The sequence below is a fragment of the Trachypithecus francoisi genome, unplaced genomic scaffold (genome assembly GCF_009764315.1).
Source record: "Trachypithecus francoisi isolate TF-2019V2 unplaced genomic scaffold, Tfra_2.0 Lachesis_group14, whole genome shotgun sequence".
Lineage (NCBI taxonomy): Eukaryota > Metazoa > Chordata > Mammalia > Primates > Cercopithecidae > Trachypithecus > Trachypithecus francoisi.
Genome location: NW_022681459.1, coordinates 26860420 through 26872468, shown reverse-complemented (window position 1 = coordinate 26872468; position 12049 = coordinate 26860420). Strand labels below are relative to the sequence as shown.

Here is a 12049-nt window from a genome sequence, read left to right as displayed (position 1 = left end):
GTAGAGAGAGCCCACACCTGTCCTCATTTGTCCCTGGAGCTGTGGGCTGATGCTGTGAAGACCAGACCCAAAGCCAGTCACACAGAGGCAGCAGCTGGACAGGCCTCGCCGACTGAGACCAGTGGCCACACAGACACACACCTGACAAGGTAGACCATGAAACACAGACCCAGGCCTACTGCCAAAGCACAGTTGTCTTCAGAATGACAGACAGCCCAGCCTATGGAACCGAGGGGCGTGGCTCTTAAATTTGGGCTTCAAAAGACAAGCTCAGTCCCTGATTTTTTCCACCTGAGAAGGAGGCTTTTCTGAACAAGACCCAGTGCGTTCAGAGCGGCCAGGATGAGGAAACACGTCTACAAAGCAGCAGCATAATCCAGATACAAGAAATGGTATGCAAAATAGGATATCAAACGTACTTTTGCAATTGAACATGGTCAAAACCATTTTGCAGCAAGTAACTTTTCCTGAGTTCAAGTAAGAGTTGAGTCCGACATTTATATGTGACACAGCCATGTGAGGCCTGTTCTCTGAGTACAAAGTAAAGTCCGGTAAAGTGAAAAAAAAAAAATCATTTCTATAATTAGGAGCAAGATTACTTTGCATGTCACATGACCGTGGCTGAATGGGCAAAACCTCTTACAAAGAAGTGCCTTGGTTTCGCACAACCCTGCAAAACAGGCTCGCACAAACCTCTGGGTGGGAGGCAGCGGAATAAACTGAAGGCTAAACACCAAACCACGAACTTCAGTTGTTTCTCGGCCAAATGAGAAATTGAGTGAAGATGAGCTTGGCTCAGGCTTAGGAAGTGGACGCAGGACCACCCCGCCTCACCAGGGTCCACTTTGGGGCTCTGTGTCCGAAAGGTCCTCGAGAGCATCTTGACTTGACTCCAGCTGAATTCCCAGAAAGCTCCCAGAATCCCGCATGAAACACATCTGAGTTCAACTGTCCTTTGGTTTGAACTGAGAGCCCTAAAGTGCTCTTGGGGCAGGGGCTGGTCCCCATTGATTGAAAACAAGGGACAGCTGGGGTGAAGAAACGAGAGCGCAGCAGATGACTCAGAAGTGACATGCTGCTCACCAGCGAGGTCAGCAGTGTGGGCAGTCTGTACAGCAGGTCAGACTGCAGTGGTTTCTGAGCCTAATTTATACATTTATAAGAACTCTGTCCAGAGCTGGGCGTTCCTCAGCATATGAGCTGCATCCACTGCGAGGACACTTCCTGGGATGAAACTTGGGTTGTGTTGAGTACCGAGCCGGTAACATGGACTTGGTCCCAGCTACGTCCAGCCCCGTGAATGAAGGAGCTGGGGCGAATTTGGTCATCCCAGGCTTAGCTCTAAAAAGCACAAGGATTGGGAGCTGAGGTGGAGGGGACTCTGGATAGGGACAGAAGGGTGTCGGCTCAGAGACTTCATCATTACTGTTCCCTCCTAAGGGAGGCAGCACACGGGAGTGATTCAAGTCAGGGGCTGCCCACCAGATTCTGAAAGTGCTCGATTTTCATTCCTGCTCCTATGTCTACTGGCTGTGAGCCTTGGGACAAGTCTCTGTACCTCTTGCAGCTGCTGTTTCCTTACCTGTAAAATTGGGATGGTAACACCCATCGTGTCATAGGATACTAACCCCTGACATGCGAAAATCCAGGTGTATGTCAAACACTTAGTATAGAGACTGTGCGTGCCCAAGAGACAGGGTGCCTATTATTGCCTGGAGCACTTAAGTGGGAACTCATCAGCGGCTTCATGGACACCGACATTCTGGCATTGATTTCCGCACTAAAGAACGGCATCCTCTGTCCCACCCCCTCTTCCAAAATCTTGCAAACACTGTCCCCACAGGTTATCTGAAACTTGTCCAGATGTGCCTCTGGGCTCCTCTCAGACAGGCGGACAATCTTTCTCCTGAGAATTCTCTAGAGCCTGCCAGTAGTCCAGGAGAGTCTGGGGCTTGATGAAGTGGCAGGCCACGATCCTCCTGAAGCGGCACACAGAGAAGACTAAGCCCTCTGGGAAAAAGGTCTGCTGGGAGTGGAGCTCCTCCAATCTGATGTTCAGCCTTTCGAGGCAGAGCCCTACAAACACGTCTTCCAGTTTAATGTATGGGACGCTGTCGGAGACATTGTACACCTGACTTGCCACGTCGCCAGAAAACACGTAGCCAGTGCCAGAGCAGAATGGTGGGTACCTGTCCCACGGATATTCAGATTTACTGACAAACCACTTACTGAATGGCTGCCTGATGGGAAACTCATGGAGTTTCAAGAAGCCAGTGAAAAACCGGGTTGTTCTGTTTTTCTTCAGAAGCAGTTCGGTCAGATAGTCGACATTGATGAACATGTCTGAGTCTGTTTTCATCACAAATGCTGCCTGAGGACAAAAGCGATGGACCCATTCCATGCCCATCATGGTCTTCAGGGTCAAATTGTAATAGACGTCTAGGAAATCCTTCTGGATAATGTCCTTGTGTCGCTCGCTCTCCTGGTCCACCTCTTTTGTTTCTGCCGCACCGCTGGTGGTCCCCAGGAGGAAGAACGTCTTCAGCTGCTTTCCTTTCACCATTCTCTCTTTCCCCCACGTCTGCCGGATGGCCATGCGCTCAGCCAACTGTTTGTGGGAAGAGGTCACTAGCAGGACAAGGAAGGGGGGTGTTTGACTGCAGTCTGTATCTGGGAGCTTAAGGAAGGGCCTGTCCTCTTTCTTGTAAGCAAAGGACTGTTGTTCTTTGAAAGGATTCAGATTGTACATGCTAAAATACCAACAAAGAGCCCCCAGAACCAGAAGGCAAATATACACCAATTTCATCTTTGGGCAAGCCATCTGAAAGGAACAAAATCCAATGATTAGACCTCAAAAGCATGAGAATGTGTCTAGTTTCATGCTAGAAGGCTGAGGTGGGAGAGGAGACCCATGTTTTGGAAACTCTAGAACCTCGCTGAATACAGAAGTCGGGTGCTGCCTGGTTAACCAGTTAAACACAGAGGTCTAACATCTGCCAGCATCTGTCACTTCATGGTGTAAGACAAAAAGCTCAGAGATTCTGGGCATTGGTCCCGGCTCTGCATCCCTTAACCTACGGGAGTCACTGATTGCCTGTCTGTAGGGATATGGGACCAGGTCCCTCACTCACTCCTCCATCTCTGCCTTTCTATCACTCCATGATGACGCGCAGCAAAACAAGCTGCGGGTCTGGAAACCACGCTTGCGTTCTTCTCTGATCTAATTCAGCAGCATTCCTGCTCCCCAAAAAAAGCAAGTCCAGTGTTCTGATGTGCACAAGTCCCTTCAAATTCCGTCTCTGCCAGAATTATTATTTTTTTTAATGTTACTTTTTACAGTCTCTGATCTGATTCTCTCCTCTTCTGCCCACCCGTCTCTGCTATCCTCAGCAAGTTCAGGATCATCCGTGGTAATGTTATAACATTAAGAAAGCGTATAACTCACTTTTTGCTGGGTAAGAGGAACCTCCGGTTTGAAAGCTAAAGCCACAGTGTAAATGCCAGGAGAAAATTTGTTTCAAAGAACTGTCAGTATAGAGTGCTTCACAATTATCAGGTTCTGGGCTTGGTTTGTTTACCAAAAATGATGATTCTGTCAGGAATCACTAGGAAAAAAAAAAAAAAAAAAAAGAGTGTCGTTCAAATCAATCGTGCCTTACCAGCAGGCCTTCACAATTTGCTGTGTCTGTAGTGTCATCTTCCAACCTACTTATGTGACTCTGAGCATGCATTTGAGCCCCCATCCCAGCCTCACTTTTCTCATGGGTATGATCAAGGCAAACAAAGTCCACAACAGTAACAATACGCCAATCCCCCAGAATCCTTCAAGCCTAGGAAGTTAAGATAGGACCTAGCAGCTTTTTAAAGCGACACAGTAAACTCATAAATTAGAGTTTCACTTCTCATCCTGATAATTTACCTTATTTACATAGCCGAGTCTGTAGGTAATGCTGAGAGAATTTAACACAGAGAATAAATCCAATTCTTTTTTTTTTTTTTTTTTTTGAGACAGAGTCTGGCTCTGTCGCCCAGGCTGGAGTGCGGTGGCGGGATCTCGGCTCACTGCAAGCTCCGCCTCCCGGGTTTACGCCATTCTCCTGCCTCCGCCTCCCAAGTAGCTGGGACTACAGGCGCCCGCCTCGTCGCCCGGCTAGTTTTTTGTATTCTTTAGTAGAGACGGGGTTTCACCATATTAGCCAGGATGGTCTCGATCTCCTGACCTTGTGATCCGCCCATCTCGGCCTCCCAAAGTGCTGGGATTACAGGCTTGAGCCACCGCGCCCGGCCGAATAAATCCAATTCTTAACACAATAGCGGCACTTTAAAAATGTCATCCTGGGTGAGAGGACAGAAAGGACAGCAAGAAATGAAACTGAAAGAGTGAAAAGCAGAGTTGGTTTGGGCTTTTAAATTTTATTTCAGAGACCAGATGTCACCCTGTCTCCCAGGCTGGAGCACAGTAGCACAATCATAGCTCACTACAGCCTTGAACTCCTGGCCTTAAGCAATCCTCCTGCCTCAGCCTCCCAAGTAGCTGTGACCACAGGCGCATGCCACCACACTCTTCTAATTTTGTATTTTTTGTAGACATGGGGTCTCATTATGTTGCCCAGGCTAGTCTCAAACTCCTGGGCTCACGCAGTCCCCTGCCTCGGCCTCCCAAAGCACTGGGATTACAAGGGCAAGCAGCGGTGCCCAGCCAAGAGTTGGTGATTTTGATGGCCAAAAGAGCACCTCAAAATTTCACTGTCAAAATTCTGTTCTAAATATATTCATCAAAAGCAACATGAAATAATAATGGAGCTTTCTAGAATCAGCTCGCTCTCCAGAGACTTCTTTCCTGGAGGCAAACTACCTGCTCTGCTTGGCACCCCTGGGGAGTTCCTGGTCAGTTCCTGCCCCCAGCAACTTCAGAGAAATCACAGCAGAAGGCAAGGAGGAGACCAAAACTTGTCTGAACTGGTGCTCCAGGATGCTGCAAAGTTTCTTTCTTTTCTTTCTTTCCTTCCTGCTTTCCTTCCTTTCTTTACTTTTCTTTCTTTCTTTCCTTCTCTTTCCTTCTCTTTCTCTCTCTTTCTCTCTTTCTTTCTTTCTGTCATTATTTATTTGCATGGCTAGGATGTGTAGCTGATCAAGGGGATTGGGGGCCTGTTTTCTCCCCCACAATACATTTTACAGAGAAGCATAAAAACCAAGTGCAAGGGAAAGAAGATATTTTTCTACTTTGTTTCCTTGCTTGAATAATTCTGCTCTTTTTCTATGGGTTGCTTTAACAGTAAACCTTAAATTCTCATTCTCTCTGATGTGCCTTTTCTCAGGACCCTTCACAGGGATCTAAATTCCAGGGATGGGCGCTCACCTCATGCAGTGCGTTGGCCAAACTGCTTCCCAGGAGTCCGAGCAGGTGCCAAACCTAACTGGCCAAAGCCCCAGGGTCGCTTGTTTTCATGAGCAACTGAACATTTTTCCTGCCTAAAGTGGAGTTACCAAGAAACCACCACCAGAAGTCACAGCTCGGAATCCTCATACATGAGGCATCTGCATCTTTGGTTGAGTCTGTATTGTGCCTAAAGAGGACTGGGGGGCCAGCCTTCCACTGGAGGAGTCAGGGGTACCTGCAGCACCAGTAGACAGAGCCTGGAAAGGGCAGCCTGTGCCCCCAGATCCTAGCCATTCCAGGCCAGCTGGAAAGCAGAAGCTCTTTGCACAAACTAGCTCTGCCTTACCTGGGACTGAGCCATGAACAGGCACTATCTGTGCTACAGAAGCCCTACCTCCAAACACATCTAGACCCCCAGGCTGTGTGGCCTGACCAGCCAGTCAATAATGGAATGGCAGTTTCTCCAGCAGATTCTGCACTCTAGGTGTATTAGTCAGGGTTCTCTAGAGAGATGGAAACAACAGGTTATGGATAGATAGATCAATAGGTAGATCAATCAAAGGATAGGTAGGTAGGTAAGTAGTTAGATAGATAGATAGATAGATAGATAGATAGATAGACAGACAGATAGATGAGAAGAAATGTCTTAGGAGAATTGGCTAGCGTGATTATGGAGGTTGGGAAATACCATGAAGGCCATGCAAGCTGGAGACCCAGGGATGCCAAAAGTGTGGCTCAGTCCAAGTCCAAGAGTCTCAGAACCAGAGATGCCAATGGTGTAACTATCAGTCCAAGGCCAAAGACCTGAGAACCCAGAAAGCTGCTTGGTATAAATCCTCAGGTCCAAAGGCCAGAGAGCCTGCAGCTCTGATGTCCAAGGGCAGGAGAAGAAGGATGTCCCAGCTCTAGCAAAGAGAGAGGAATTCACATTTCTTCTGCCTTCTCGTTCTATCTGGGCCCAGTCAATGGATGGTGCCTGCCCACATTGAGGGCAGATCCTCCCCAGTCAGTGCACTGACTCATAGCCAATCTCCTCTGGAAACACCTTCACAAACACACCCAGAAATAATGCTTTACCAGTTCTCTAAGTATTTATTAATCCAGCCAAGTTGATACCTAAAAGTAACCATCACACCAGGCTTTGCTCTGTAACTTGTGAGCAATATAGATGCCAGGAGAGAACCTTGGAACTGAAGGAGATAAATACAGTTCAGAACGTGTAGACCTCCCTTCTCTGCCTCTGCCTGCTGCAGGCTCCTCTGAGTACATCCCATCTGCTGGCTCCCGCCTCCTGCCTAGGTCACCGCCCCACTTCTGGCCATAGTGCCTGAAGGACAAAGGTTATGTCTTACACCCCTCCTGAAACCCCAGAGAGCTGTGCATAAGCTGGTTGCTGGGTACATTTTGAATTAAAGTGGAACAAGTAAGTAACACACAAAGCTAGAGCCGTCAGGACAGGGAAAGGCTCTCTAAGGGGAAATCTGGGTAACCGCATCCTATCCGCGCAGGCATGTGCAGCGTCCTGGGACTCTCCCCAGGCCAGGTGAGGAGACCTTGCCTTAAGCCTGACCTGAGGCTACAGGGCACAGAGACAAAGGAATCAGAAGTCCACCTCTCTAAGGACTGGAAAACTGAAGGGAGGGTCTGGAAAGTTCAGTTCAAGATGCACCTCCTGGATCTGAAAGGAGAGATCTGGAGTGAAGGGACAATGGCCAAGCCCCACAATGAGGCCAGAAAGCGTACGCGAGGACAAAGTACTCAACTCAAGGGGTCTCCAGGGGCTGTGGCCCTCGGTGGAGAGGGAGCTAGTGAGCATCCCGAGCCCTGCGAAGGGCACAGCACCTGCACTGTTCCGTGAAGGGGAGGTGTGATGTAACCGGTGGAACCAAGGGATGGGAATTCCAGACCAAGGAAACCCGGGAAGGGTGTTGGCAGTCCTGAGTGCTAGGGTCCACGTTCAGGACACTCGCTCCAGATCACTGTCTTGTATCCTTGGAGACTCTCACCACTGCACAGGCCTTGGGAGAACAGCACGGCATCACCAGGAATGCAGAAGGAACAACATCAACGTCCCTGCTATCTGAACAACCCCACGGTTCTCAAATCCAGTGAGTGTCAGCCTGGGAGGCGTGTTTAAAACCCAGGCTGAAAGGTTCCGCCTCACACAGATTCTGATAAAGTGGGTCTGGGGCCCAGGAATCTATATTTTGACATGTGATCATTCCACTCTAGGCTGGCCTGGTGAAAAATGCCAGTGGAAACTGCCTGCACCGAGCCGACTAGTAACAGGCACCATGTTATAAACAAGAAGACCTCAGACCACCGTGCCCACCTTAACGTGTCAGTGGATTCGTTGTAGAGACTGAAAATATCCCTTCCCCTGGGGAAGGTGGAAAAGAACATGACAGGGGTGGACAAGAACGATGCTTCTCCATTGGAAACTGGGATAGGGTGAACTCCCGCGCCATACATGGCCTGCAGCCTCCCAGCAGCTGACCCCAGACTGACACCAGCCTGGTTGGGCCTTTGGAGGCCTGGGCTTTCTCAGAGGAAAGACATTTTAGGAGGCAAATTTTCCATGAGACTAGTGGAGCTAAGCTGCAGGACGACTCACCCCTACTGTTTTCTTTTTCTTAAAGAGGAATGCCCCCCCACCCCAATTGTATAAGCTTCAGACCCCATAAGACCTGGGCCTACCCCGGCCTCAAGCAAAGAGAATCTCCCAAGTGAGCTGAAGTGAGCAACCAGGGTGACCCTCCAAGTAATTAAGACGTCACAGGGCGGAGGGAGATTCTCAGAAACTGCCCAGGCCCACACTGGGCTGGCAACCCCAAGCCCTCCCAGCATCCAGCTCCCTGCCCACTGGAGGAGGGCTGAGCGTCAGTGTTAGAAGCAGAGAGGGTTTTGCAGCTCTTGCAACGTGATGGTGAATGTTATGTGCCAGCTTTTCTGGGTCACTCAGTTGACAGCCTGAACAGAACAAAACGCTGACCCTCTCGTGAGTAAAAGGAAAGTTCTCCTGCCTGACTGCCTGGAGCTCGGCCTTCAGTCTTTTCCTGCCTTCAGACTTGAACTGAAACCTCAGCTCTCCCTGGGTCCGGAGCTTGCCAGCTTTTGGACTAGAACTTAGACTACTGGCTCTCCTGGTTCTCAGGCCTTGAAACACAGGCTGGGGCCACACCATCGGCTCTCCTGGGTCTCCAACTTGCTGACTGCAGATCTTGGTACTCTCCAGCCTCCATCATTGCATGAGCATTTCCTCATAATAAATTTCTTTCTGTATACAGGCGTACCCAAGAGATATTGTAGTTTCCATTCCAGACTACTGCAATAAAGCAAATATCACAATAGAGCAAATACTTTTATCTCCCAGTGCATATAAATGTTCACCTAGAAATACCATATGACCCAGCCATCCCATTACTGGGTATATACCCAAAGGATTATAAATCATGCTGCTATAAAGACACATGCACATGTATGTTTATTGCGGCACTATTCACAATAGCAAAGACTTGGAATCAGTGACAAATGTCTATCAGTGACAGACTGGATAAAGAAAATGTGGCACATATACACCATGGAATACTATGCAGCCATAAAAAAGGATGAGTTCATGTCTTTTGTAGGGACATGGATGCAGCTGGAAACCATCATTCTCAGCAAACTATCGCAAGAACAGAAAACCAAACACCGCAATGTTCTCACTCATAGGTGGGAATTGAACAATGAGATCACTTGGACACGGGAAGGGGAACATCACACACCAGGGCCTATTGTGGGGAGGGGGGAGGGGGGAGGTATGGCATTGGGAGTTATACCTGATGTAAATGACGAGTTGATGGGTGCTGACGAGTTGATGAGTACAGCACACCAACATGGCACATGTATACATATGTAACAAACCTGCACGTTGTACACATGCACCCTAGAACTTAAAGTATAATAAAAAAAACAAAAGTTATGTTCACAATATACTGGAGTCTATGAAGTGTGTAATAGCATTATGCCTAAAAAATAGCATACATATCTTAATTTAAAATACTTCATTGCTAAAAAAAATGCTAATGTTCCTCTGATCCTTTAGAGAATCATAATCTTTATGTTAGTGGAGGGCCTCACCTCAATGTGGATGGCTCCTGAATGATCAGAGTCATGGTTGTTGAAGGCTGGAGTGGTCGTGACAATTTCTCAAAATAAGACAACAATGAAGTTTGCCACATCAATGGACTCTTCTTTTCGTGAAAGATTTCTGTGTAGCATGCGACGCCATTTGATAGCATCTTACCCACAGTAGAACTTCTTTTGAAATTGGAAATGATCCTCTCAAATCCTGCTACTGCTTCATCAACTAACTCTACGTAATACTGTAAATCCTTTCTTGTCATTTCAACAATGTTCACAGCATCTTCACCAGGAGTAGATTCCATGTCAAGAAACCACCTTCTTTGCTCATCATAAGAAGTAGCTCCTCATCCGTTGAAGTTTTACCATGAAGCCACGCACAGTGGCTCATGCCTGTAATCCCAGCACTTTGGGAGGCCAAGGCAGGCAGACCACTTGAGGCCAGCAGTTCAAGCCTAGCCTGGCCAACATGGCAAAACCCTGTCTCTACAAAAAATTAACCGGGAGGGTGGCACACACCTGTAATCCCAGCTACTTGGGAAGCAACTGTATTTCTCCTACCTTGCTAGCATGCATGTAAATTAACACACTTTGGAAAGCTGTATATACCTTGGCAGTTTCTGCTGCAGCAAAACATGTGTGCTATGATCTAGCAAATCACTCCTGCACACAGACCCAGCAGCAATTATTGCTTATGTCCACCGAGACACGGTCAAGAATGTTCACAGCAGCATTGCTCATAATTGCCAAAAATTATTGTATCGATCTAGATCCAAACAGGAAAGAAAAACCACATAGTACTTTGACCAGGTAAAGTCAAATACAAAGAATCATTTAGTATGATAAGGAAATGGAGTCATGAGAGACTAACAGTAATAACATCAAGACAGCTCCAAAGAATATACAAATAACTATATATAAGGAATGGCCACTGGCCCTAGGGCTGAGATTGAGCCACTGAGAAAATGCCCCCAATCAGGGCTGAGATCTAGACCCCACTGAAAGGGCACAACTATGCCCACTGAATGGCAGAGACATTACTGCAGATCCACATTGGAGAAACATGCTTGGAATCCACCTTCTGGAACTTGCCAGAAATCTGCCCTCTAGGTTGCCAGGAATGCAGTTCACCAGATGCACTCTGCTACAAAACACCTAGTGGGTGTACCCGGAGAAACTGCTGTCTTGCCAAGTACTCCTGTAACACCACACGGGCTGCTAAGCCAGTGTCCCTGAACCGGGAAGGAAAAACTTGTTCCCCTGCAATGCCCCTCCGGGTCCCTCCACTGATAAGTTTCAAGAGCCAGATTGCAGAGGGAAACTATTTAGAGGGCCCAGACCCATTTCCAGAGACCAGGCAAAAAGGGTGAATTTGGAGCCAAGAGGCAATACATCGATAACACAACTCTAGTCAAGAAATTTCCCTCAACAGCAGAATGGATGAATGAAATGCTACACAGCCATAAAAACTACAAACTATTGACACATGATGTATTAATCTGACAGACGTTACACTGAGTGAAAAGAGAGACATGAAATGATTCCATTTATACGAAGTTCAAAACCAGGCAAAATTGATCAGTGATGAAGGAAGTCAGCAGAATGGTTACCTCTGGTGGAGAATGATTGGCTGCAAGGGAACAGAGGAACCTCTGGAGAGACGAATACATTCTATTCTAGAGCTGCGTGGTAGTTACATGGGTGGACTTATACGTAAAAACTCATGGAGCCGTGCAGCTAAGATCTGTGCACTTCACTATATGCACATTGTACCACGTTAATATTTTAAAATAATTTTAATGAAAAATAAGTCTCTGAAAAAGACACATCTTCTGTAGAATTGCCCAAATGTATTCAACCATAGACCCGACTATTTTGGGGAGAGCATTTCATGGGCCAGTGTCTCACAAAACAGATCCCAGGAAATAAAGTCTGGAGTTTGCTTTTTTGGTCAGCTCTGAAGTTCTTGCAACTGCTTTTGCACATCAGTTGGCCAGATATGGAAGGCAGGATCCTTGATCAAATTGTGAGATCTGCTATGATAATTCTTTTTTTTTTTTTTTTTTTTTTGAGACGGAGTCTCGCCCTGTCGCCCAGGCTGGAGTACAGTGGCGCGATCTCGGCTCACTGCAAGCTCCGCCTCCCGGGTTTACGCCATTCTCCTGCCTCAGCCTCCCGAGTAACTGGGACTACAGGCGCCCGCCACATCGCTCGGCTAGTTTTTTTTTGTATTTTTTTTTAGTAGAGATGGAGTTTCACCGTGTTAGCCAGGATGGTCTCGATCTCCTGACCTCGTGATCCGCCCGTCTCGGCCTCCCAAAGTGCTGGGATTACAGGCTTGAGCCACCGTGCCCGGCCGGATAATTCTTATAATATTTCATTAATTGCCACATCAGGATCTACTCTGTTTTCCCTTATAAATCAGCTGAAGAAGCTGCAGAGCAGATACAGGAGTCCCCTTTTGTTAACTGCAGGCAGCCTACTAGGATGGAAGGAATGAGGAATCAGAAGGCCCTGCTTCACATCTCAGCTCAAATACAGTGG

General features: G+C 47.6%; 1 protein-coding gene across 3 annotated transcripts in view; it reads right to left on the bottom strand.

The window, feature by feature from the left end:
* Positions 1-478: 478 nt before the first annotated feature.
* Positions 479-12049, bottom strand: part of B3GALT5 (beta-1,3-galactosyltransferase 5) — a 54033-nt gene continuing 42462 nt past the window's right edge. For all 3 annotated transcript variants that reach the window (XM_033232512.1, XM_033232511.1, XM_033232513.1), the window contains 2 exons: positions 3446-3605; positions 479-2821 (listed from right to left, as the gene is read on the bottom strand). In XM_033232512.1, coding sequence (XP_033088403.1) covers positions 1883-2821 — 939 coding nt within the window. In that variant the 5' untranslated portion in view covers positions 3446-3605 and the 3' untranslated portion in view covers positions 479-1882. The remainder of the gene's footprint in view (positions 2822-3445; positions 3606-12049) is intronic.